This window comes from Herpailurus yagouaroundi, unplaced genomic scaffold, assembly GCF_014898765.1.
Source record: "Herpailurus yagouaroundi ecotype Mexico unplaced genomic scaffold, PumYag 163, whole genome shotgun sequence".
In the NCBI taxonomy this organism is placed as follows: domain Eukaryota; kingdom Metazoa; phylum Chordata; class Mammalia; order Carnivora; family Felidae; genus Herpailurus; species Herpailurus yagouaroundi.
Genome location: NW_024412404.1, coordinates 24,658,567 through 24,684,988, shown reverse-complemented (window position 1 = coordinate 24,684,988; position 26,422 = coordinate 24,658,567). Strand labels below are relative to the sequence as shown.

Sequence of the window (26,422 nt, the reverse complement as noted above, 5' to 3'; positions counted from 1 at the left end):
ACTGTCACTTTTTGACCTATATAGCAAGCACGATATGTGGCACAGAGCATGTGCTCTAATCATACTGACCACCTGAATATCAAGTGCAAGCCTTAGGGATTTCCCCTGTGAGCAGCGGTCTAGGAAGTGTCAATCTTGCTCTGCGGCTATAGGACTGCTAGCAGCCTGGTCCTCATTTATAGCCTGTCTGGTGCTTCCTCAAGATCTTGATTGTCCCCTTCTTGGTCACTACTTCCTTCCCTTCTTTGTCTTTGGGACTCTATCCCTTCCATCCATATTTTCCTCAATGGGTTTTCCTTCTCTCCTGCAGGGCCACATCACTGGCCTCACAGGGGTGATGGAGTTTCGGGAGGACAGCTCGAATCCCTACGTCCAGTTTGAAATCCTCGGCACAACCTATAGTGAGACCTTTGGCAAAGACATGAGGAAGGTAAGCATCAGGGCACCCTTCTCCCTCTCCTCCTGTGGCTGAGTCACTGGTTCTGTGTTCTGAGCAGGTGTTAAGCAGCACAAAAATCCCCTCTTCCTGTCTCTCTCTGATGCTGCTGTCATTGATGCTGGTGTTTATGGGGCACAGTGTGGAGAAGACTAAGAGTAGTTTTCAGCCAGGAAGTTCTGCTAATACAGTCTCTGAGTACAGCAGGGCCCCTGGCACCACCTGGTCTCACTGCTTGGCCCTGGATGGCCAACCATGCAGGCCTAGGCTGAGGCTGGAAGGGATAATGTATTTTCCCCAGAGTGGCCAAAATTAGCCCAACCGCAGGGACAGGTGTAACTGTGGCTGAGGCAGGAGTCTGCTGTTACGGCCGGTTCCCCCCCAGATCTAAGAACAGAAAAATGAGCCACGAGGAGTGTGGGAAGCAGGGAGCAGTGGAGCCCAGTGGAGGGAGATGGGAGAGGCAGACAAGCTACATAGCTCAGGGTGGGGTTAGGCTACTTTATTTGGTGCTAATGCAAGTGTCTGGCCTGGGGTCTCTTTCTGGTGATACTTTGCCTTTTTCTCTCTCCTCCTATGGGAGATTTTCAGGGCTGAAGACTTGGGGGTGAGGAAGGTAGCCTTTCCTCAGAGTTGGAACCCCAAAGTTAAGGGGAGGCTTGTGAAGTCAAGAGTCTGGTAGGTATTAGGACCAAGAAGTCAATGTAGCAAGAAAGGTATTGGAACAGTTATCCAAGAACTTCAGATGTGGTCATTGTGAGCCAGTGTGGGGCTGATGATGGGGTTGCAGGTAAAGGCCTGTGGCTGGCTGCCCAGGGCCAGGTCACCCAGCTGGCTTAGATGCACTCCTAGGAATGGTCCTCATAGAAGGCCCAGTGTTTGTTGGGCCATTAACTAGTTGGCATACACTCGGGCACAGGCTCATATAGTCACACACACATATATTTCTATACACTTGAAAGGAGGACATCTCTACTAATTAGTGCCCAAAAGATGAATAGGGCATAGTGAGCTCTCTTCAGGGCAGGATAAACCCTTGGCAATGAGCCCTCTAGCCTGGCCTCCAGCATTAGCTGGGGGTGGTGGAGGGGCAGGAAAGGCTAACGTGCTGTTGGGATATTGAGAATCTGGGTGAGGGGATTCTTTGGCTGTGCTCTTTGAGGAGCAGGTAGAAGGATACATGTATGGAATGGTGGTGGGTGTAAGGGCTAGAGGACATGCTGGGGATGGTCGTCACCACCAAGAGACTGGGATGGCTGGGGGTCCATAAGTGATGTGGGAGTTGGGGGGTTTCAGCCCATCTTATGACAGAAAGTGGAGTCATAGGTTGGTCATTTAAATAATAAGAGGTTCAATAATTGGTCATGGTGCAACAGTGACAAACATGGTTTGATGATATTTTTGAGCTCAGAGGTTTGTTTGTGCCATCGTAAAGTGAGTTGGCTACTATGGTGTGATAACCCTGGAGGACCAAGGTGTGATGTGCAATGTCAAGAGCATCAGGTGTGGCTTGTGATGTCTACTAGGGATGCCCAAAGCTGTGAGGCTTGGTTGGGGCCAGGGATGGGTAGTCAGCATTGGTCTGGGTCATTCGTGATGGCAACAGAAGTTGGCTTGTGTTAGGACTTCCAGCTGGTGAGGAGAAACCAGCATCGGGGAGCCCTTTTAGTCACTCTGTTACAACACGGTCTTGCAGAGTGTAGCTACCTGCTGAAGCGACTGTTCACATCTGCTACCATACGTGCCTTCATCCCCGTGGTCCTGAGAGACTGGAGACACTCAGGCCCTGCCTGCTGGCTCCCTTGCTGCCCCCATCACCCTTCTTTGAGCTTAGCTTCAACAAGGTCCCACAGTAGGTGGGAACATTGGCTGTGGGGGCCCCTGCCTCATAGGGCCACACTGGCAGCTCCATGTGCCTGAGAGACCCAGAGGCACCCGTGTCCTTCACTTCCTGTTTCAGGTGTCTGGGCCTTCCATGTTGCCATGGCAACTCTCCTCCAATACCCTCAAAGCCAATGGGAGCTGGAATCTCTCAGTCTAAGGAGCTTCAGAGAGCAGGAGGCCTGAATGTAATTGAGTTGGAAGGGAAGCTGATTTTCAAGTGGGCTTTATTTTAAAACGTATCCTTTTGTCATTTTAAAATCTGACCTTAATAACTGCATATCCCAGTTGTTATCTGTCTGCCTGGCAGCTTATCTCTGCTAAGGAGAAGTTATCTGGAAAGCGGGGAATGGGATTTACCATAGCAAATGTTTGTTATTCAGGCCCAGGGTGCATTCAAACAAGGTCTGGGAGGTTTCAGGATGAAGCAAGGCAAGGGGACTGGGGCAGAGTGCTTAGGCTTAGGGCAGCATTTGAAGGCAGCTCTGGGCTATGGTTCCTGGTAGAAGACAGAGCTGTGAAGGGTAGGGCTGGGAAATTGGTGTGACCTAAAAGTAAAGTTTAGGGTGGAGAGCAGATTTGAGGGTTAGGGTCCTGAAACACACAAAGGCAGAGATCATTCATTCTAAGGAAGCAGGGGCACCTCTGAGGAGCCCCCCTCAACCGCACCTCTTTGGCCACACCCAATTCAGAATGGTTACAGGAGCCAATTGGGCTGACTGCTAGATGCTGTCATGTTAGAGCAGGGTCAGGGGTTTTCTGCAAAAATGGTGCTTATCTCAATATATGTATATATTCTATTCTCTCTCTCTACTTATATTTATATAAATTCTATATCTTATATATTCTGTAAGCTGTTATTATAATAAATATATCTTAATTATATATTTATACCTATATGTATATATGTATATACAAGTATATAGGTGTATATAAATACGCATATGTATATATAACTTTAAAAATAACTGTAGCAAACAAACAAACACGGGCACAAAAACAAAAACCAAGTAGTTTCTTTAAGATTTAAACCAAGAGGAATTGTTTAAATTAGGGAACAAATGGATGTTTTCTTAAGGTAAATACTCTGGAGGGAAATCTCAGGGAGGGTGAGTCACCCAGACGTTTTAGATTAAATGGCATCAAGAGACTGTGGATTACTCAGCCCCTTCAGAGGATGGAAGGGGTAGGTGATTGCCTTTCGCTGCAGGGTGCTGGACAAATACTAATTAAATTATCTCATCCAGGAAGTGCGTTCTTGTTGAGGGAGTGCTGGATGGCAAAATCAAAGGTCTATGTCACGAGCCTGCTGTGTAACTACCAGCAAAATATCAATCATCTCTGTGTTCAGCTTGGAGCTGTCTGGCATGGGTGATCACCAAGCAACCCCGTGGGGAGCAGGCTTTGCTGGAAAGTCACGTCAGGCTCCCATAGGACTTGGCCTGGCATTTTACCTGGAGGTGCATGCTTGTTACTATCAGAGCTCCATAGTTGCTACTTGGCTTTCTCTTTGTTCAGACAGAAATCTGCAAAGGAGAGTCCCACGGGCTTACTCAGGCAAATGTCCTTAGCTTATGACATGAACTGGGTGGGATTGTGGGAAACCACCTGTCAGGAAGTTACCAAAGGTTGGGGTATGGAAAAGTTGTTTAGCATAGGACAGGAGGGAACAGAGCAGGGACCATTGAACACCTACTGTGAACATAGGTGCCTTACACATATGTTGTCTCACTGACTTGGGGGCCTTTGTGTCACTCCTGGATCTGCTTCTCCTGAGTTTTTGCAGCCACTTCCCTTCTCTGAACCTTCATTTTCTCAGATGGGAGGTGCAGATAATACAGGTCTCCTGGTCGAATCAGGGGGTCAGTTGGTGTAATGACCCTGATGCAGCGCTGGGCAGTGAGTACTCTCCTGTGTGGCGTGGGCCATCAGCTTCTGGCAGGTGGGGCCACACCCCATCTCCGAGCATTCTATCCCAGACCCCAAAAGAGCAGACACTTCTAGGCAGGCTTAGAACATGGCCTTCCATGGGGTGCCTGAGTGGCTCAGTTGGTTAAGCATCCGACTCTTGGTCTCGGTTTGGGTCATACTCCCATGGTTCATGGGATCAAGCCCTACGTCGGACTCTGTGCAGACAGTGTGGAGCCTGCTTGGCATCTCTCTTTCCCTTGCTCTCTGCCCCTCCTCCACTCATGTTGTCTCTGTCTCTCTCAAAATAAATGAACTTAAGAAAAAGAACGTGGCCTTCCACCTTGAAGCTCCCTGGGCAATAGCCAAAGCCTGAGGCCAGAGACAGGAGGAGGGCTCTGTGTGACCGGCACTGACCGTTCCCCCTTCTATGCATGGGACCAGATATCCACTCCTTATATAAAGACCATGAGGGAGAGTGTGCTGGGAACTTGGCCTCTGATGAAATTTTGTTTTTAGAACTGTTTTGGTGTGATTAAAGGAAGAAGGAAAACGTGGGTGTCTTTTTTTCCCACAAGTATGACACAAGCTACAGCCTTGCAGAAACATTTTTCTGTGACATGATTGCTGAGGATCTCCACCCTTTTCCATCCCAATGATACTGATGTGGGAGACACATTTCCTTCCACTAACACAAGAGTCCCTGCTGCAGTGACACCCTAGGGAAACTGCCCGATGCCCGAAGGCCCTTTGAACTTCATTTCCCATGGGCGCTATCCACCTGATTCACTGGTTTCGTGGAGGCTGGCCTGTCTCCTTGGCCAGGAGAGTGGGAAGGTGGGCAGAAAGCATCAGGAAAGCCTATGAGTTTGCTCTATGTGTTGGCATTCCAGGACAAAGAATACTCTGGTGTGATGAGAGAGAACGGGCTGTTTCTGTTCCTTGTGACAGAGAGCCAAGAGACTGAGAAAGAATTTAGTCCAGTGTTTTCAAGCTTTACTTTAGTCCTAGAAAATCTGTTCCAGCAGAATCTTCTTGGAACCCAAATACATTAAATAGTTGTAGAAGCAGACATGGAGTGGTTGCATAGATAGGGAATTGGGGTAGGGGACCCTGAGCTCCCCTGCCCCATCTTTCCCATCCCCAGTATCTCTGTGGTTTTTTGAGCAGCTCCTCTTGGGAAACTGAGGCCCAGAGACTGGAAAGACTCAGTTATGTAGCACCAGCAATCATGTGACTGTGCTGGGGCTGGAGGGCAGATTACCTGAGGGTGATTGTAGCAGAGGACCTGGGGCATTTTTTCTGAACTCAGGACTATGCGGTTCCATGAGCCCCTCACTCTACTTTCCACCCCATCCTCCTGTCACCCCACCCTACCCACCACCTCCAGAGCCAGCATTAGGGCCTCAGAGCCGTTTCCTGTTGGTCTAGAGCCTGCTGAAGTTCCACCAACGCCTTTGGCTCAGCCTCCTCATTCCAGTAATTACCCGAGGAACTAGGAGGCCTTCATTCTCCTTTAACCAGTTTAAGATGCTTCTTCCATTTTCTCTGTCAATTTCCATTCTTCATGAAAGCTGGCTTTGGACAGGAATCAAATGCCCTCCTTGATATCATGTCCCTGGGAGGGTCTGTGACTGCTGATAATTCAGAGTCATAATTGCTCATCATGTAGTGATCGCCATGCCTTAGGACCCCAGCCCTCCAGGGGTTTGAACATGCATCATTAACATTCTTGCCCAGGTCTGCCACACTGTGTTAACAAATCGTCCCACATTCTCAGGGTTCAGAGGTTTTAAGCAGTGAGGCCAGGTGGAAGAGGCAGCAGCCAGTAGACAGGATAGCTCTAGTGATGAAGTAGAGACTGCCTCTTAGGGCACAGGTGGAATCCTTTACCTGGCGGCTCCAGCAGCTGGTACCAGGAGCTACGTCGTAGATTGAGCAGTGAGGAAAGAGAGATGGGCAGTGGTGGGGCTGGGAGAATCCAGCCAGAGTATTGTGCAGTGTGTCTATGAAGCTGCTCTGATAGAGGCTCCCAGCTGTGCACAGTGAGTCACAGAAGAGAAATAAACTTCAGTCTCGTCATGGATTAGCATTCTTGCAGCATATTTCCCGAGTAAAATGTCAACCGTTCCGAACCCTTGTGCAGAACCACTTTTGATAGAGCTGAGAACCAAAACAAACCCTGCAGCTTGATCCGAGTAAAGGGATAAGGAAAAGATACAATTAAGTATTTCATTTTAAGTACATGTATCACTTCATTTTGAAGATAGCATCAATACATGCTCATTTAGGGTAGAATGATTAGAAAATACAGATAAATGAAAAGAAGAATATAAAAGTCAGCCATGATCTCTGAATCGAGGAATAAATACTGTTAGCATTTCTGGTGCTTTTGCCTTCTTTTTTCTTTTTTTTTCCCTTGTTCTGTTCATAGCGATAGAGAAAGTGATATGTATATTGATCAAATTACTGTTTATTGTACATACATTTGATATCCTGACTTTCCCACTTCATGCTATATTGGAAGCATTTTCTCATTGCTTTCACTCTTCTTTACTATGATTTTTAATGGAAACACATTTCTCAGCTTACAAGGAGCCATCACTTATTTTGTCTTCCTATACGGTGAATGTTTAGGCATTTATATCATAATACTATGGAATAATGTTGGAATGGGCTTCCAAAATATATGCAATTTTATTGCATCTATATTTATGTCCTTCTACTTCTTAAGGAGGGGAATTACCAAACCAAGGACAATAATTTTTTAAAGTTCTTTATATAGTTGATACCTATTTTCAAATTGATTATAGAAAGATTTAATAATTTTTACATCCACTAGTAGTATATGGAAGTTTCTGTTGGATCCTATGCTTAAAACATTGAGTGATATATTAAACATTTTTGCCAATTTGATAGCAGCATGTAAAAATAATGTTGATAAATTTCCATTTCTTGTGGAATTGTGCACTTAAAAATATAGTCATTGGTCAGTTGTATTTCATATTTCGTAAATTACACCTTAGATCCTTTGTTCTTTTATATTGGGGATGACGTTTTTCTTGTCAGTTCCTATAACCAGTCTTTCAGAAGGGAATTGATAGTTATTTGTGTCAAATATTTTCTTCCCATTAACTGTTTGCCTCTGAAGAAAATAATTTCACATAGAGACACTTAACAGTTTATGTATTTGTATTTTTTAGAAAGTCGTACCCAATTCACAGAGTAGATACTATTCACCCATACTTTCTTCTAGTATTTTTATGGTTTGATTTTATTTCCGTGTAATCTGCCATCTACTTGGGATTGATTTGGGATAAATTGTGATGTGATGACCTAACTTTTATGTTATTCAGTATTGGTTCCTACTATTCAGGAATCCTTCCTTTCCCTATTGACTTGAACATCACATTTATCATGTGCTCTGCTAAGTTTGCCATATCTCACCATTGACTTTTAAAACATTCTTAAACTCTTTTCTCCCTTTTTTCCCCTCTCAGGTTCAATATAATTAATCTTTGTATACTTTTAGAATGCACTTGTCTGCAGGTAACAGAATGCTCATCTCCTGTGGATTAAACAATAAGGAAGACTTATTATCTCACATAAAAAGAGGCCTGGTGCTAGGGTAGCTCCAGAGTTGGCCAAGGCAGACGTTCTGTGCCCAGATCAAAGGCTTGGGTCTTTTTCATCTTTCTACTTGCCTGTCCCCAGGGTGTAGTCTGAGCTCTCTTCATAATTTCAGGATGGCTGTGGTAGTTCCAGCTGTCATACCCAGAGAGACAGTAGCAAGTGGAAGAAGAGGGTCATTTTTGTGTGTGTGTTGTTTCCTTTTTATTTATTTATTTATTTATTTTTTAATTTTTTTTTCAACATTTATTTATTTTGGGGACAGAGAGAGACACAGCATGAACGGGGGAGGGGCAGAGAGAGAGGGAGACACAGAATCGGAAACAGGCTCCAGGCTCTGAGCCATCAGCCCAGAGCCCGACACGGGGCTCAAACCCACGGACCGCGAGATCGTGACCTGGCTGAAGTCGGACGCTTAACCGACTGCGCCACCCAGGCGCCCCAGTTGTTTCCTTTTTATAAGTGAGGAAACCTCTCCCAGGAGTTGAGCCTGGCTACCCATTTTTATACAGTGATGGTTTTGCTTTTTTGTTATTGCTGTTGAGATTTTCCACCTACATGGATATGTGACATTGACCTATAGTTTCTCTCTCAGATGCTTGTGTTCAACTTGTGTTAGGCTTGTACTCCCTGCATAACATGGGTAGAGAATCGTTCACTCTTTTGCACTTAGAGGGACAGAGCTCTGTAAAGTTGGAAAACATTTAACTCCTAAAGTTACCTGGGCTGGTTGTTGGTCTTAGAGCTATTACTCTGATGTTTTGGAAATTCTCTTTCCTGATTTCTACATTTCTTTGAGTAATTTTTAGTAGTCTACTTTACAGAAAATCTTGTATAACACTGGTGTTTTCAAATTCATTACTAAAACTCTGTATAATATTTGCAATAATTTAGAAAGTATCTATATGTTGAAATATTTCTGTTTTCATTGCTACTGTTGTGTATTTGTGTTGTCTCCCTTTATTTCTTGGTTAGACTAGACAGAATTTCTTTATTGATCTTTTTCAAAGAACTAGGTCTAATTTGTTTAATCAATTTTGTTGTATTTTATGTTTCTCTAATTAATTGATTTGTTTTTCTTCGCGTCTCCCTGCTGCCTAGTGTTTGTCTTATTGTTGATTTTTGAACTTATTCCATGAGGTATCAGATAATTTGTTCTTTCCTGTTTTGGAATGCATTCTATTTTATTCTGAATATAATTGTGGCTGAATCTTAGTCGTTTTCCTAATGTAAACTGACATGTAACACTCGTATAGCAAAGTGCCTAAATCATGAGTAAATCACAGTGTGTTTTCAAAAAGTGAACATGCTCATGCATGTCTACATCCCCATCAAGAAACAGAACATTGTCAGTGACTACAGCATAACCCTTGTGCCTCCTTCTTGTCACTACACCCACCAGCGGAAATACTATTTACATCTAATGCACACACTCCATACTCTTTTGTAACTGCCTTCTTTTGCTCAATGTCACGTTTGTGAGTTTCATTATTATTATTGCATGTACTTTTAGTTTATTCGTTCTTACTGTATTTTAAAATGTAGGTTTTGGGGCACCTGAGTGGCTCAGTCGGTTAAATATCTGACTTCAGCTCAGGTCATGATCTCACAGTTCATGAGTTCGAGCCCCGCATCAGGTTCTGTGCTGACAGCTCAGAGCCTGGAGCCTGCTTCAGATTCTGTGTCTCCCTCTCTCTCTGCCCCTCTCCCGTTCACACTCTGTCTCTGTCTCTCGAAAATGAATAAACATTAAAAAAATTTTTTTCATCAACTGATGAATGGATAAAGAAATTGTGGTTTATATACACAATGGAATACTACGTGGCAATGAGAAAAAATGAAATATGGCCTTTTGTAGCAACGTGGATGGAACTGGAGAGTGTGATGCTAAGTGAAATAAGCCATACAGAGAAAGACAGATACCATATGGTTTCACTCTTATGTGGATCCTGAGAAACTTAACAGGAACCCATGGGGGAGGGGAAGAAAAAAAAAAAAAGAGGTTAGAGTGGGAGAGAGCCAAAGCATAAGAGACTGTTGAGAACTGAGAGCAAACTGAGGGTTGATGGGGGGTGGGAGGGAGGAGAGGGTGGGTGATGGGTATTGAGGAGGGCACCTTTTGGGATGAGCACTGGGTGTTGTATGGAAACCAATTTGACAATAAAGTTCATATATAAATAAAAAAAATTTAAAAAAATTAAAAAAAAATTTTTTTTAATGTAGGTTTTATCGTTAATCAAGTATGGTGAGGACACCAGATCAGGAGATGCCTACGGTTGAAACGATACTTTGTTAACAGTTCCCTGGAGGTGGCCAAATGTCACACCACACAGGGCTACAAAGGGAAGTGCCAGAGTCAGTCAGGAGGCAAAGGGCGTGGGGGAAAATGTGGACAAGAGCCTTTATGGTGGTTTTTGCAGGAATAGTGAGACAGGGTAAGCAGAGTCAGTATTGGGTTTGAAATGACATTAGTTTCAACAGGCTCTGGGATGTAGGGGCTGCTCTGAGTTGTCTGATATTTCACCCTAGGATGAGGGCAAAGGAATAGTAGCCCAGAGTGAAAATGCTCCATAAAGTAGGTGGTGGTGGGAGGGGGGGGGTGAGACAGGCTCTGGATTGGTTAGTTTGCATATGAAAGGCACCCCTGCAAGAGAGTCATTTACTGTCACTGGGAATTGGCTAGTCCTAGAAGGGGCGGTCTCTCTAAGGATTAGCAGGACCCTGGATAGCAAAGCATCAGAAACACAGAAAATAAAAAGACATAATTAATATATATTGATGTATAATATACCTTTTGTGACTATTTCATACTTTATTCTGTAGTTGAAGGCACTTGAGCTGTTTCCAGATTTTTCTATTACCAACAATCCCACTTTAAATATTCTTAGATGCATGTTTTTGGGGAACATACATTCTTAGGTGCATGGTTTTGTCTTTAGATGCATTATATATGTCTTTCTGTTGGGTATATATACCTGAGCATGGAATTACTAGGTCAGAAAGTATGTGTGTGATTAACAAATACTGCTGAACACTTTTCTAAAATGCTTGTTACAGGCTTACATACCTATGGGTTTTTCCTAAGAGCGTCATCTGTCCTTCACTCACCCTCAGTGAACTAACTTGGATTGTTAGTCCTTCACATGTTAGCCATTCTGCTGGGTAGGTAATGGTTTCTCACTAGGGTTACTTCATTTCCATGATGATTAATGATGTTGAGCTTCTTTTCAAGTGTTTATTGGTCATTTGGAGATCTCCTTTGTGAGATGCCTGTTCAGGTCTTTCATGCATTTTTTTAAAAAACTTGGTTTTCAGCCTTTTTCTTAGTGATTTGTAGGTGAACTAGATATGTTGTCCTTTATGTGTATTGGAATTGTTTTCTCACATGCTGTGCCTTGCCTCTTTAATGCTCTTAATGACATCTTTTAATGAACAGAAATTCTGAATTTTAATGTGTTTTATCTAGTTGACTATTTTTTTCCCTATTTGTTTACTACATTTGGTGTGCTTTTTAAAAGATGTATACCTATTTAAGAACACGAAGCTGTCATCCTATTTTTCTTCTAAATGTTTTGTTTTACACTTCTCCTTTGTATCTCCATTACATCTGGAATCAGTCTCTGTGTATGGTATGTTTTGGAGGCAAGATATATTTAAAAAATAATGTCAGCCTGATGCAGGGCTCAGTCTCACAAACCATAAGATCATGATGTGGGCCAAAGTCAAGACTTGGATGCTCAGTCAACTGAGCCACCCAGGCACCCCACAAAAGTCTGGGATTTTCAGTGAGATTGCATGGACTCTGGATCACCTTAGAGAGTTAATATCTTACAAATATTGAGTGAGTGATCCAGTTCGTGAACATACTATACCCCTCAATTTATTTAGATTTTTAATTTCCCTCAGGAAAGTTTTGTAGTTTTGTACTATAGAGATCTTGAATAATTTTTGTTTGATCCCCACCCCATATTAATATTTGTGATTGTATTGTAGATAGTATATAATCAAACTTATTTTTCTACTTGTTTGTTGTGTGTATATAGAAATATTGGTTTTGTATATTAAACTTGCTTCTAGTGAAGTATTCACTGATTTATTCCAATAGTTTACTTATAGATTCTTAAGATTTTGTGTATACATGGTCACATCATATATGAAAAATGAGAATTTTATTTTTTCTTTCCCATTTTTATAGCTTTATTCCTTCCTGTTACCTTATCACACTACTTAGGGTCTTTAATTCAAGTTGAATAAAGGTAGGGATAGTGGGCATTCTTATCCTGTTCTTGGTCTCAGAGGACAGCTTTTTTATAATGCACAATTTTACATTATATTTGCTGCACATTTTTAGTAGGTGTTTGTTTTAAGATTGAGAAAATTCCCCTGAGTTTCTGGTTTGCTAACAGTTTTATCAAGAAAGGAGTATTAAGGGGCACCTGGTTGGCTCAGTTGGTTGGGCGCCCGACTTCAGCTCAGGTCATGATCTCATGGTCCATGAGTTGGAGCCCTGCGTCGTGCTCTGTGCTGTCAGTTTGGATTCAGTTGTTTCAGATTCTGTGTCTCCCTCTCTCTCTGCCCCTCCCCCACTTACCCTCTGTCTCTCTCTATGAAAAAATGAATAAACGTTAAAAATTTAAAAAAAAAAAGAAAGGGGTATTAATTCAGTCAAAGGTTCTTTTACATCTACTAATATAATTATAAAATTTATATTTTTCCTTTTTCCTGTAAATATAGTAAATCATATAGATTTTTTTCCCTTTTGGATGCTGTTTATGATTTTCTTTTTCTATATCAATCCTATACCTTGCTGTTTGGGTTATTATTATTTTATAATATGTTCATATTTTATAATATGTTCCAATATTTGGAAAGTTTGGTACCTTCTGATTTCTCATTCTTCTCAGAATATTCTTCTTTAAATTAAACTTTTATTTTGAGATTAACATAATTAGCATTCAATTATAAGAAATAATATAGAGAAATATAGAGATCAAGTGTACCCTTTATTAAGTTTCTCCCAGTGGTAACATCTTGTGATACTCACGTACAGCAAAGCAACCATGATATTGACATTGATACAGTTCATGAATCTGATTCGGTTTCAGACTTTCTCAGTTTCATTTGTACGTGTGTGCACGCGCGCATGTGACAGTCTACTCATATCAGCATTTTGTCATTTCAAGTGATGTCTGGAAATCTTCCTTTCATTTACATCCCTTCTCCCTGCTTCACTTTCAAATATCATTGTCTTGAGTAGCAGAGGGTGTTATAATTTATGTTTTAATCATCAAATATGGTTTATAAAACTTAGGAAGAGGGCGGTCTATGGAATGTATATACTCATTTCTGCTCTTTTTGCTGTTCTTTTTTGTATTTCTGATGCTCCAAGAATTATTTTATCCTTTCCTTTTTGTTTAATAAATGTCCTTTGGCAATCTTAAGGGTCTGCTAGCTGCACATTCTTTTAGTTTCCCTTCATATGATCGTGTCTTTATTTCTTCTTCATCCCTGAAGGATAGTTTTGCCAGATACAGAATTTGTGGTTGAGAGAAGTGATACGTGGAGAAGTGTTGTACCATTTTCTACTAGTCTCCATGGTTTCAGAGGAGAATGCACTGTCATTGAAATTGGTTTTCTTCTAGATAGTTTCTCTCTAGATGCTTTCAAGATTTTTTTTTCATCTTTGATTTTCAGAAGTCTTCTTATGAGGTGTCTTGATGTGGATTTCTTTGAATTTATCCTGTTTGCATTCTTATGTTCTTGAGGCTGTAGGTTTATATGTCTTTCATGAAATTCAGGAAATTGCTAACAATACTCTTTCTTTCTCTTTTTGTTTTTCTCCTTCCAGGATTTCAGTGGAATGAAGGTTAGGTCTTTTGTCCCTCAAGTCCCTAGCTGAGGTCCTATTCATCTCTTTTTCAGTCTATTTTCTCTCTGCCACTCATGTTGGATAAATTTCGTTGCTCTGTTCTCCAGTTGCCAATTCTATATCCTGCCATTTAAATTCTATGATTGATTCCACCCAGTGAGTTTTTAAATTTTTGTTATTGTATTTTTTCAGTTGCATGACTTCCATTTTGTTCTGTTTTATACTCCCTTTACTGAGATTTTCTTTTTTTTCCATTTGTTTCAAAAGACTTTGTAATTGCATGTTGCACCATTTTTATGGTGACCTTTAAAATCCTTATCAGATAATTCAAACATCTGATCATCTTGGTCTTAGCATTGGTTGATTGTCTTTTCTCATCCAAATTGATATTTGGCTGGTTCTTGGTATGATGGGTAATTTTTTTTTTTTACTATATTCCGAACATTGTGGTAATTTTCTTAGGAGGCTGTGTTCTATTTAAATCTTTTATTTTAGTAGGGAGTTACCCTCTTTAGTTTTAGCACATAAGTCTGTCCTACTTTTGTCTGCTGTGTTTCCAATGACTACTTAATTTTAAGAGCTGATGTTATTTTGGTTGGCTTAGTTTATCTGGTGCTTCGGGGGTTTCTGTTGTTCCCTCTTCAGGCTTCCTGAGAGAGTGAATGCGTTTTCTCTAGGATGGGTCACCTGCTACCTCTTGTTAAAGGAAGGGAGTCTCTGGCCTATGAAGGTGAAGACCACTTCCCAAGCCTGGGCATTTGTGGTCAGATCACCCTGCCTCTGGGGAATAGAGGGCACTTCCCTGGCTGAGCCCTGATTATGGCAGGATTCACCCTGTTAATGCTACCTGGTGACTGTCAGTGAGATGGGGATTCTCAGACCTATGGAGACAATGAGGCCTAGTGGATTGGGCACTTGTAGTGGTGGAATCACCCCTGTTGGTGACTGCCCAACTGCCCAGGTGTCTCATGATGGGTCACCAGAGACTCAGGCTGATGTGGAAGGGAAGCATTTCATAGGCTGGGCCATTTGTTGCTGGAGAAGCTCCTGAGGGATTTCCCAGGCCAGTGCTTCTGGGCTGGGCTGACTGGGGAAGAATTAGCCTCCTCGGGCTAGATTGGAAGTTCCCAATTCCAGGCCTGAGATGTTTTCTTCTGGTGATTGGGGACCATAAGACACTCTGCCACTGTGTGCTTCCAGTCCTAAGGTCCCTGACCCATTTGCTGTGCTTCCTATCTCTCAAAGGTCTCCTTTGGTTGCCTCTTACATAATGTCCAGGACTTTTAGTTGTATTTATTTTACTATGATTTGTTATTCTTTTCAATGGCTTCTTGATATGTTTGGTTACATAACTTAATTTTGTTTTTCTTCTTTTCTTTTAAAGCTATTAATCCCCTTCTCAGTACAGTACAATTCTCGACTTTTGATTGATGCTATTTTGTCTGTTTACATTCCAAGTAATGGCTAATCTGTTTGGGTTTATGGTCATCATTTTCTTATTCATTTTCTGTTTGATCCACATACTTCATATTCTTTGTTTTCTCTTCCTTTTTTGCCTTGAGTGGTTTATTTTTAAAATATTATATTCTCTCTCATAACTGTGGATCTGCATGTATTTTAAAACCCTACAAGCTATTACTATTCAGTTTGTACAACGAATATTTTTGTGTCATACACCTACAAGTGCTCCCTCCATTTTCTGGAAAAGATTGTATAAAGTAGCCCTTATTTCTTCCTGAAGTGTTGGGTAGATTTCATCAATGAAATCATCTATGCCTGAAATTTTCTTTTTTGAAAGGTTTTTAATTATAAATTTTATGCATTTAATATATATTTGGGATATTCTGGTTATCTATTTCTTCATGAGGGATTATGATAGTTTATGTCTTTTAAGGAACTGGTCCTTAATCATATAAGTTGTTTAATTTATGAGCATATAATTATTTATAATATTTCCTTATTACTTATTTTATTTTATTTTATTTTATGTAACAAATTTTTAAATGTTTTATTTATTTTTGAGACAGAGACAGAGTGAATGGAAGAGGGACAGAGAGAAAGAAGGAGACACAGAATCTAAAGCAGGCTCCAGGCTCTGAGCTGTTGGCACAGAGCCTGACATGGGGCTTGAACTCATGAGCCGTGAGATCATGACCTGAACCAAAGTCAAATGCTCAACTGACTGAGCCATCCAAGCACCCCATATTTCCTTATCATTTTAAAGTCTGTGGTGATGTCTCATTTTCACTGGGGATATTGGTGATTTGTGTCATTATTTCTTGGTCAGTCTTACTAGTTTTATCAGTCTTATTGATTTTTTCAAAAGCCAGCTTTTGATTTCATTGATTTTTCTCTGTTGTTCTTCTGTTTTCAAATTCAATGAATGCTTCTCTTAACTTTATTATTCCCCTTCTTTTTTGTTTTTTTGGGTTTAATTTGCTCTTTTTTTTTCTCTAATTAAGGATGGAAACAGGTTACTAATTTTGTATCTTTAGTCTTTCTCTAATGTAAGCTTTAAAAGCTACACATTTCCCCATAAGCAGTGCTTTGGCTACATTCCATAAAACTTAATAAGTTTTGCCATTATCCACCTAATTACTTTCAATCTGTCTAGCATTTATGTTTAAATTATGACTTCTATAGGGAGCTCATAGTAAGGTGCTCCTTTTTGTCCACCCTGTCAATATCTGTTCAGACCATTACCATCTTAGCTAATTATTGATAGAGTTGCATTTATGTCTACAATTTTGTTATTTGTTTTATTTTCTTTTTATGTTGGTATTTTGTGCCCCCTTTCTTGCTTTCTTTTGGATTACATATTTGAATATTCTTAATGTTCCATTTTAGTTTATTTATTTCATTTTGGGTCTTATCTCTTTGTACCAATATTTAAGGGCCTTATTTAGGGATCTATCATTATATATCTATATGTCTGTATCTATATTTATCTGTATTTCACAGTTACTTAGAGTTAATATTACACTATGTTACATAAAATGTAGAAACCTTGTAACATATAGGTTCCTATAATTCTCTCAGCTTATCTCTAATTTATTATGTGTTATAGGAGTTATATATATCTACATACATTGGAAACCCAAGGTATACAATATAATGATTTTTTTTTAATTTCAGCAGTCATACTTGTTTAAAAGTACTTCCGGTGAGGGGAAAAAATCTTTAAATATTTACCATTTATTTTTTATTCATCTTTTACCCTGGGAGATCCACATTTCCCTTTGAAATTGTTTTTCTTTAGCCTGTAACAATTCCGTTAGCATTATTTGTAGTGCAGGTCTTCTAGCAAAAAATTCTCCTAGTTTCTCTTTTTTCTGAGAAGATCTTAATTCTTTATTCTTGGAGGATATTTTAACTTGGTATAGAATTCTAAGTTGACAGCTTTTTATCCTGACCTCTGTATTCTCTGCAAGACACCCACGGTCATCCCAAACCTGGTTCCCCTGTATGTAACGTGTTGTTTTCCTCAGCTGCAAAATTTTTTGCCTTTGGTTTTCAGCAACTTGATTAAGATGTATTGTGTATATGCTTTTGGGAGTTCATTGAATGTCTTGAATTCATAAATGTATAGCTTTTACCAATACTGGGAAAATTTCTGTAATTATTACTTTAAATGTCATGTGTGTGCGTGTGTGTGTGTATGTATGTGTCTGTGTGAAAACCTTTTTCTTTTCTTCTGGGGTTCTAATGGTACATATATCAATATTAATATTGTCCAATAGGTTCTCAGGCTCTCTCATTCTCAACCTTTTCTGCCCCTATTTGTTTCTTCAGATTGGATAATTTTTGTTTGTTCTATGTTCAGGCTCACTGAATGTAGAGCAATGACAGGTTTCCATGCTACCTTTAGGTACCATTGCTATCACCAACACCACCATGTTGATCATAATAAGAGCCCCCTAAAGGGTAAAATGGAGCAAGAACGGGGAGTGGGGTTTATATGTGTATATATATTATATATATATACATATATATATTATATATACATGCATATGCATATATGTGCAATTAAGTAATACATATATCTCTGTGTCTAGTCCATCTCTGTGTCTGTGTCGAGAGAGAGAGAGAGGAAGCTCGTCTGCATGCAGTTTGCTTCTCTAACTTTGGATGCCCTTCCACATCCTGCCTACATTTTTTGTCACCTGTTAGAGTCCTCAAGTGATTGTTTTTTGCATTTTGCCCAGAAATTAGAGGTCCATCAAGCAGGAGCTACGGGCTAGAGTAGATTTATGCCAACATGGACTAGCTAGAACTCCAGTCATAGGTCTTTTAAATAAATTAAGAGAAGAAAATAACTAATAAAAGTGCTCATAATTTGCTATCTACAAGAGGGTTTCTGCAACCATTTTATTTCATGGCCATTATCACAAGGTACCCTCATCATCATTTTTTTTTGAAGTATATTTTCTCCAGGTATCAAAATCAGGTTTCCTGTTATTTTAAAAAATACTTTACAAATATAATTTCATTAGTCTTTTATCTACATAAATTTTATTTTGAAAAGTCAGCCACCATTCTTATTGTTGCACCTTTCCATGGAGTATGTGTGTGTGTGTGTGTGTGTGTGTGTGTGTGTGTGTACAATTTTTTAAGCTGCTTTTAAGATTCTCTCCATCTTTGATTTTCAGAAGTTTGAGTATAATGTGTCTAGGAAGATATAGTGTTTTCCCCTTTATCCCACTATATTCAATGGTTTGATGTATTTCATTAGATTTGAGAACTTCTCAGCTATTATTTCTTTAAATGTTGCTTATGACAGTTTCTCTCTTTTTTTCAGACAATTAAACATTTATTAGATATGTTTAACAGGAACTTATGTCTTTTGTACTGTATTTCCCCCTTTTTTTCCACTCTCTGAGCTTTATTTGAATATCAGGTATAAACATGTCTTTGAGTTAACTAGCCCCATCTTCTCTTGGGACCAGTTTTTACACTGATTCAGTGAATATCTAATTTTACATTTTTATTTTACAGTTCCTGACTGTCTTTATAATTCTTTTTTTATGGATTCAGATTACCTGTATAAAAATTACAACTAGCCAGACTCTTTCTCATTTCTTCTGTTTATCTTAACATATAGACATGACCTAGATGTACTATTTATGTTCAAATCTTGGTATGTTAGCTCCAGTATTCATCTACTAAAGATTTGTTTTTTTTTTTTTATTGGTTACTCTTTTTTAAACACTTACAGTAGTAATTTTTGTTTTATCTTTGACAGTATGGGATTTATGTTGTAGGATCTGGCTTATATTGTGTTTCTCTGATGGTTATGAAATGCTGTACTTGAAGACATCTGAGTAACCAACATACTATCTTAATACTATTGAGATTAGTTTTAGAATTTGTTATAATGATTCTATTGTAGTCTTTCCCTCACTCTTAGAACTGGATTCTTAGACGTAGGACATGGCCTCTTGTGGTTTCAGTTGAAAGTGATTGGTATTCATCAAGATATTTAAACTCAAGTTTTTAGCCTATGGTTTAACATGTCTCTACTATTCTGTGTCCTCGGAGGTATCTGCTCATTTCTCCATTCTCCCAGTGCATCAATCACATCCTCGTAGATTCTTTGCAAGCTGGATTCATACCTTAGGAGTCATCTACAAACATGTGCATAATTTATACAGAGGTATTTTGTACTTTGTCACTTCAGCTTCTTCCCTTTCTTAACATCCTTCAGAATTTTGTTTCACCTCAGCACTACAAACTGTTCTCTTCACCTAGTGAGATTGCCATTCCATGCCCTTGTTTGATTTCCATGCAAAATGGATGGAAAAAAGTTCTTCAGGTAAGAAGATCTGGTGTGAATATCAGGCTCGTCTCATGGTTTTTTTTTGTTTTTTTGTTTTTTTTCATTTTCTCAAACGCAGTCTTGTATTGGTTGGTATATAAAGGCCTGAAAATGGTTATTTTATGCATTTGAATAAGTTTCATGATAGTTTACTTTACTTATTTTTATGATTTTTCACATATTTATTTGTGCCCCACACCCTAGCTTGATGCATTGTTTAAATAGTTTTGAACTTTCAAATAAGGGTATGATGTTATAATATTCTCTTGGTACTTAACTTTTAAATTAACATTATGTTAATGAAGTTTGTTACATGTAGACAAGTTGTTTAATGTTTACAGGTGTATCATGTTTTATTTTCGGAGTATATGATTTATTTAATCTATTTGCCTGGACATAGACACTTGATTTATTTCTAGTTGTTTTTTTCATTGTTATAAACCTTCTTGTTCTGAACATTATTTGGCATACATGTGGTTATGTACAAGAGTTTCCCTTGACTGTGTACAGACATGGAATTGCTGGGTTGTGAATAATTAACTAAAAAATCAACTTATGATAGTGGTTTGTGTTCCAAAGTGGCTGTATTAATTTACACTGCCAGCAGTATGTATGATACCCCGTTGCCCTGCATCTTCTGAACCCTGACTATATCTTGGACTTCTTATTTTTGCCGGTCAAGACAGTATACAGCTGTTATCATGTTTCCATCTTGATCTGCATATTCCTGATCACCGTGAAGATTGAGTGTCTCTTCACATGTTTATTTAGTGCACATTTTTCCTGTTAATGTTCACTTCTCATTTTTTTCTGTTTATTATTGATTATTGGATTATTTCTGATTTTCTCACTGGTTACTGGGAGTTCTTCAGTGTTCATCTGTTCCTGGAACTTATGCCTTTTTGGCTTTAAGTCATGCAGCTATCATCTGTCTTTAGTATCATGGGTTTTTTTTTTTTCTTCCATATCTTTATGGTGTCTTTAAAATAATACATTCTTGGGGTGCCTGGGTGGCTCAGTCCGTTGAGCCTCCAACTTCAGCTTAGGTCACGATCTCATGGTTCACAGGTTCAAGACCCGTGACGGCTCTGTGCTGGAGCCTGCTTCGGATTCTGTGTCTCCCTCTCTCTCTGCCCTTCCCCCACTTCCACTCTGTGTCTCTCACTCTCTTTCTCTCTCAAAAATACACGTTAAAAAATTGTTTTAAATAATTCATTCTTAAAAATAAATAAAATAAATTCTTAATAAAGCAAGGCTGATTTCTCTTTACTTTTAAAATTAGTATTTTTTGTCTAAATCTCAGGTAAAAAGATGTTTTCTTATATTTTCTAGTAAAAGTTTGGAAATTTTAAAAAAAAATTTCAATGTTTATTTGAGAGAGAGTGAAAGAGCATGAGCACATGCACGCACACCTACGCATGTGAGCGGGGGAGGGGCAGAGAGAGAATCCCAAGCAGGCTCCATTCTATCAGTACACAGCCCTACATGGGGCTCCATCCCATGAACCTTGGGAACATGACCCAGCCAATTACCATTCTGATATTTAACTGACTGAGCCACCCAGGCGCCCCTCTAGTAAAAGCTTTTACAATAAATTTTGTTGAGATAGAATTTGCAGACAATAAAATGTATGCATTTTAACTTCACACTTAGATGAGTAATAGTAAATGTGTTCATCTGGAGAATCACCACTCTATTTAAGGTGTAGAACATTTCCATACTCCTTTGAATTCAGTGCCCACCTACATTATACACAAGTGATGATCTCATATCTGTCATTACAGATTAGTTTTATCTATTTTTGGAATATGTAAGTAAAGCACATAGTCCTCTTTCCTATCAACTTTCTTTACTTAGCCTGATGTTTGTGAGTTTTTCTGCGTTGTTTTGTATATGAGTAGTTTGTTCCTTTTTATTGATGAATTGTATTCCATTACGTGAATAGAAGCACAATTTTATGGACATTTGGATTCTTTTCAATTCTGGATCATGAATAAAGCCACTAAGAACATTCACATACAATTTGTGATGTGGATGTGAACGTAACGCTTTTATTTCTCTTGGGTAAATATCTAGGGGTATGGCACTTGTGTGTGTCTAGCTTTCTGAGAAACTACCAAACTGTTTTCCAGATTGACTATACCATTTGCAATGTCACCAGCAATGTGTGAAAGGTCTAGTTGTTCCACATTCTGCCAAAACTTGGTATGGCTACTAAATTTGTATCATTTTTTATCATATAGGAGTTGTATGGTGGCATCTCTGTTTTCCAATCCCTCCCCTGTAATGACTAATGATTTTGAACATCATTTTATTTGCAGTTCCTAATGTGTTCTTTTCTGAAGTGTCTATTCAAATCTCTTGCCCATTTAAAACATTGGGTTCCTTGTCTTCTTTTATTGAGTTGTATGGTTTCTATAACATTCTGGATACCAGTCATTTTTAGATATATGTACTATTAATATTTTTCCCAGCCTATAGTTTGCCTTTTTATTTCCTTAATGGTGTTCTTTAAAGGGGGTAAGTGTTTAATGGTGATGCAATCCAATTTATATATATATATATATATTTGCCTACCGCAAAGCTATAAATGTTGTCCCCTACATTTTCTTCTAGAAAATTTGTAGTTTTAAGTCTTACTTTTCTGTCTGTTAACTATTTTGAATTATTGTTTTGCATATGGTGTGAAGTAGGCATCAAGGTCTTTAGGTTATTATTCATTTACATATGCTATCTAACAGTTGAAAAAGCTGCTCTAATGAATTGCTTGGGTATCTTCACTGAAAATCAATTGAGCATGTACATGTATTTTTTTGTTCCTAGACTCTATTCTGTTTCATTTTTTTATACATCTGTCCTTATGCTAATACCACACTTTATTACTGAAACTTTATAGTAAACCTTGAAATTAGGTAATAAAAATTTTGTACTTTTGTTCTCCTCAGTAAAAATTATTTTATCTATTTTAGGTCTTTTACATTTTTATAATAATAAAATTTCTTTAGAATTATAATGTCAGTTTCTCAAAATACCTGCTGGGATATTTTGGAGGATTGTCAAATCTTTTGATCAATACAGGGTTTATTAGACATCTTAATATTAAGTATTTCATCCATGAACATAGCAAATCTTTCCATAATTTAGGTTTTATTTCATTTCTCTCAACAATATTGTGTAGTTTTTAAAATTCTTTTTTAATGTTTATTTATTTTTGAGACAGAGACAGAGCATGAACGAGGGAAGGTCAGAGAGAGGGTGACACAGAATCCGAAGCAGGCTACAGGCTCCGAGCTGTCAGCACAGAGCCCAACATGGGGCTCGAACTCACAGACTGTGAGATCATGACCTGAGCCGAAGTCAGATACCAACTGACTGAGCCACCCAGGCGCCCCAATATTGTGAAGTTTTTAACATATAGGTCTTACATACACTTTATTTAACTTATCTTTATGTATTTTATGTTTTGTACAGTTTCAAATGTTATTTAAATTTCACTTTTTAATTGGTAACTGCTGATATGTAAAATACACTAGATTTTTACATATTGACATTATATCCAAAGATCTTGTTAAAATTATATGTCAGTTCTAGTAGTTTTTTCCTAGATTTCTACATAGATGACCAAAAAAGGCAGCCAACTTCTTTCCACCTCCCTTATTTCCTCCCTCCTCTCTTCTTTCCCCCACCTTTCCTTTTATATCTCTAATAAGATGTCAAAAAGATATGGTGAGGGGTGCCTGGATGGCTGTCGGTTGAGCGTCCAACTTCGGCTCAGGTCATGATCTCGCGGTTTGTGGGTTCGAGCCCTGCGTCAGGCTCTGTGCTGGCGGCTCAGAGCCTGGAGCCTGCTTCGGATCCTGTGTCTCCCTCTCTCTCTGCCCCTCCCCCACTCGCACTCTGTCTCTCTCTCCTTCAAAAGTAAATAAACATTAAATAAAAAAATTAAATAAAAAAGATATGGTGAGAGTTGATATTCTTTCCTTATCCTGATCTTAGTGGGGAAGTATTCAGACTGTTACCATTAAGTATGACGTGAAATGAAAGTTTTTTGAACATGCTCTTATCCAGTTCTGACTTTGCTGAGACTTTTATCGTAAATAAACTTTGAATGTAATCAAGTTTTTTTCTGAACTTATTGTGATTATTATGTTAATTTGTGGCTTTATTCTGTTAATGTGGTGAATTATATTGATTGATTTTTGAATGGTAAGACAACTTTGGACTTGTAGGATAAATGCCCTCATTATCATGATGTATCCTTTTTTATACATAGGTGGATTTAATTTACTTTTATGAGGGATATGGATCTGTCATTTTTTTTTTCTTGTAAAGTCTTTATTATTAGAATGGGGATACTGCTGGCCATATCAAACGAGTTAGAAAGTATCCTTCTGTTGTCTAAAATTATTTATGTGAGGGGCACCTGGGTAGCTCAGTTGGTTGAGCACCTGATTTTTTGATTTTAGCTCAAGTCATGATCCCAGGGTCATGGGATTGAGCTCTGTGTTGGGCTCTGTGCTGAGCATTGGAGCCTGTCTGGGATTCTCTCTCTCTCTCTCTCTCTCTCTCTCTCTCTCTCTCTCTCCCTTTGCCCTGCTTGTGCTCTCTCTCTCTCTGTCTCAAAAAAAAGCAAAAGTAAAAATTAAAAAAAATTGTGTGAAATTGATATTTTTTCTTCCTCAAAAGGAGTTTTATGTTTTCTTTGTCAGAAACTTTCAAATGATGAATTTAATTTCTTTAATAGTTATGATCTATTCAGAATTCCTATTTCTTCTAATGTCAGTTTTGGTCATTTTAATCTCAAAGTGTTTTTTTCCACTTCATTTAGGCTTTCAAATATCAGCATATTTTATTTTTAGCATTTCTTCATTATTTCTATCTCTGTAGAATCTGTAGTGCTGTCCCCTCTTTTATTCCCTATATTGGTAATTTATACTTTCTTTCATTTTATTTCTCCCCTTGATGGGTCCAAAAGGGTTTTATCATTTTTTAATTGACATTTTCAAGAACCAATTTATGACTATATTTTTTTTCCATTTCTTCAATTTCATATATTTCCCATATTAATATTTTCTGAATTCTACCTACTCTGTTTTAATTTGTTCTTCTTTTTATCTCCTTAAAGAAAAGTTTGGGCTAGTGATTTCATGCCTTCTTCTTTTTAGAGCTGCCTAAGTATTTAGAACTATGCTTTTTTGCTAAGTACTGATTTAGGTATTTCCCACAAACTTTGCTATATCGGTTGTGCATTTTGTTTTGGTTCAAAATATTTCCTAATTTTCATTGTGATTTTTTGACCCATTGTTTATTTATACATATATTTGAACATTTTCATTATTTAGAGCTTTTAAAAAAATATTTTGTTACTAATTTTTAACTGATTTTTGTTGGTCACAGGATATTATCTGTATGATTTCAGTCCTTTTAAATTTATTGAGACTTGTTTGGTGGAAGAACAATAGTTTATCTGGGTGAGTAGACTTCATCTCCACTGTAGTTGTTAGATGGAGTGTCCATACATGCCTGTTAGGTCAAGTTTGTACAGAGTATTGCTTCAGTCTTCTGTGTAACTACTGATATTTTTAAAATACCAATTGCTGAGAAAAGGATATTAGAATTTTCTGTCATTTTTCGGTCCTGTATTTCGACAGTTTTTTATCAGGTACATACATAGATGCATCATTACTTTTATTACTATAAAAAGGCCTTGAACTCAGAACCACAACTGGTGCTCATTCCCTCACTTCTTTTCTTTTAATGTAATTTATTTATTTTTTATTTTTTAAGTATCATTTATTATCAAATTGGCTAACATACAGTGTGTAAAGTGTGCTCTTGGTTTTTGGGGTAGATTCCCGTGGTTCATCACTTACATACAACCCCCAGTGCTCATCCCAACAAGTGCCCTCCTCAATGCCTATCATCCATTTTCCCCTCTCCCGCACCCTCTCATCCACCCTCAGTTTGTTTTCTGTATTTAAGAGTCTCTCATGGTTTGCTTCCCTCCCTCACTTCTTGATCCACTCTAATTCTCTTTGCCCTCGTATATCATCTCTGCTGGGCTCCACGGTTTATCTAGTGGTATGAACTAAACCCTAACCCTGAGAAGTCTGAGCTCCTAGGAATAATACTTCTCAGGCTGGGTAGCTGTACTTTGTAATTCACAGTCACAATTGGTCAAGGCAGCACCAAGAGGCACCCAAATGGATCACAGGTTTCCTCTCTGCCCCCACCATGTAAATAGTGTTATACCACCTCCCCATAAGTGTGGTGTCTTCTCTTTTTGCTTGCTGGTCCTTGGACACAGAGAGTTAAAGAGAAAGAAAGTAAGCAAGAAAGGAAGGAAAAGGAAGGAATAGGGAGGGGAGGAGAGAGGAGAGGAGAGGAGAGGAGAGGAGAGAGGCAAGAGGAGAGAGAAAAGAAAAGAAAAATCCGTATTTCTTGCTTTCCAGGGTACTGGATCAGATATTAATATAGCCACTACCCCCCACCCCTTTTATGGTTAGGGTTCGCATGGTATATCTTTTTTAATCTTTGTATTTTTAATCTGTTTCTTTATTTTAATATGAAATTTATTGTCAAATTGGTTTCCATACAACACCCAATGCTCATCCCAACAGGTGCTCTCCTCAATATGTAAACACTTCTCTATTAGACAACATATTTGGCTTAAATTTATTCTAACAACCTTTACCTTTTATTTGTGTGTTTATTTTATTTGCATTTGCTGTAAGTATTTCTATGGTTAGATCTAGGTCTAAACTTACTAGGTTTAGTAAGTTTAACTTACTAAATCTAAACTAAACTAGGTCCAAACTTACAAGTTTGTGGTTTGTCTATCTGTATCATCTGGATTTTTTTGTTGTTTCTCTTTTACTATCTT

At 38.6% G+C, this 26,422-nt stretch overlaps 1 protein-coding gene across 6 annotated transcripts in view; it reads left to right on the top strand.

Annotated features, from left to right (window-relative positions):
• The window catches only part of GRID1 (glutamate ionotropic receptor delta type subunit 1), a 695,423-nt gene that overhangs the window by 479,279 nt on the left and 189,722 nt on the right, over nt 1–26,422 (top strand). For all 6 annotated transcript variants that reach the window (XM_040485619.1, XM_040485616.1, XM_040485615.1 and 3 more), the window contains one exon: nt 311–430. In XM_040485619.1, the coding sequence (XP_040341553.1) occupies nt 311–430 (120 nt within the window). The remainder of the gene's footprint in view (nt 1–310; nt 431–26,422) is intronic.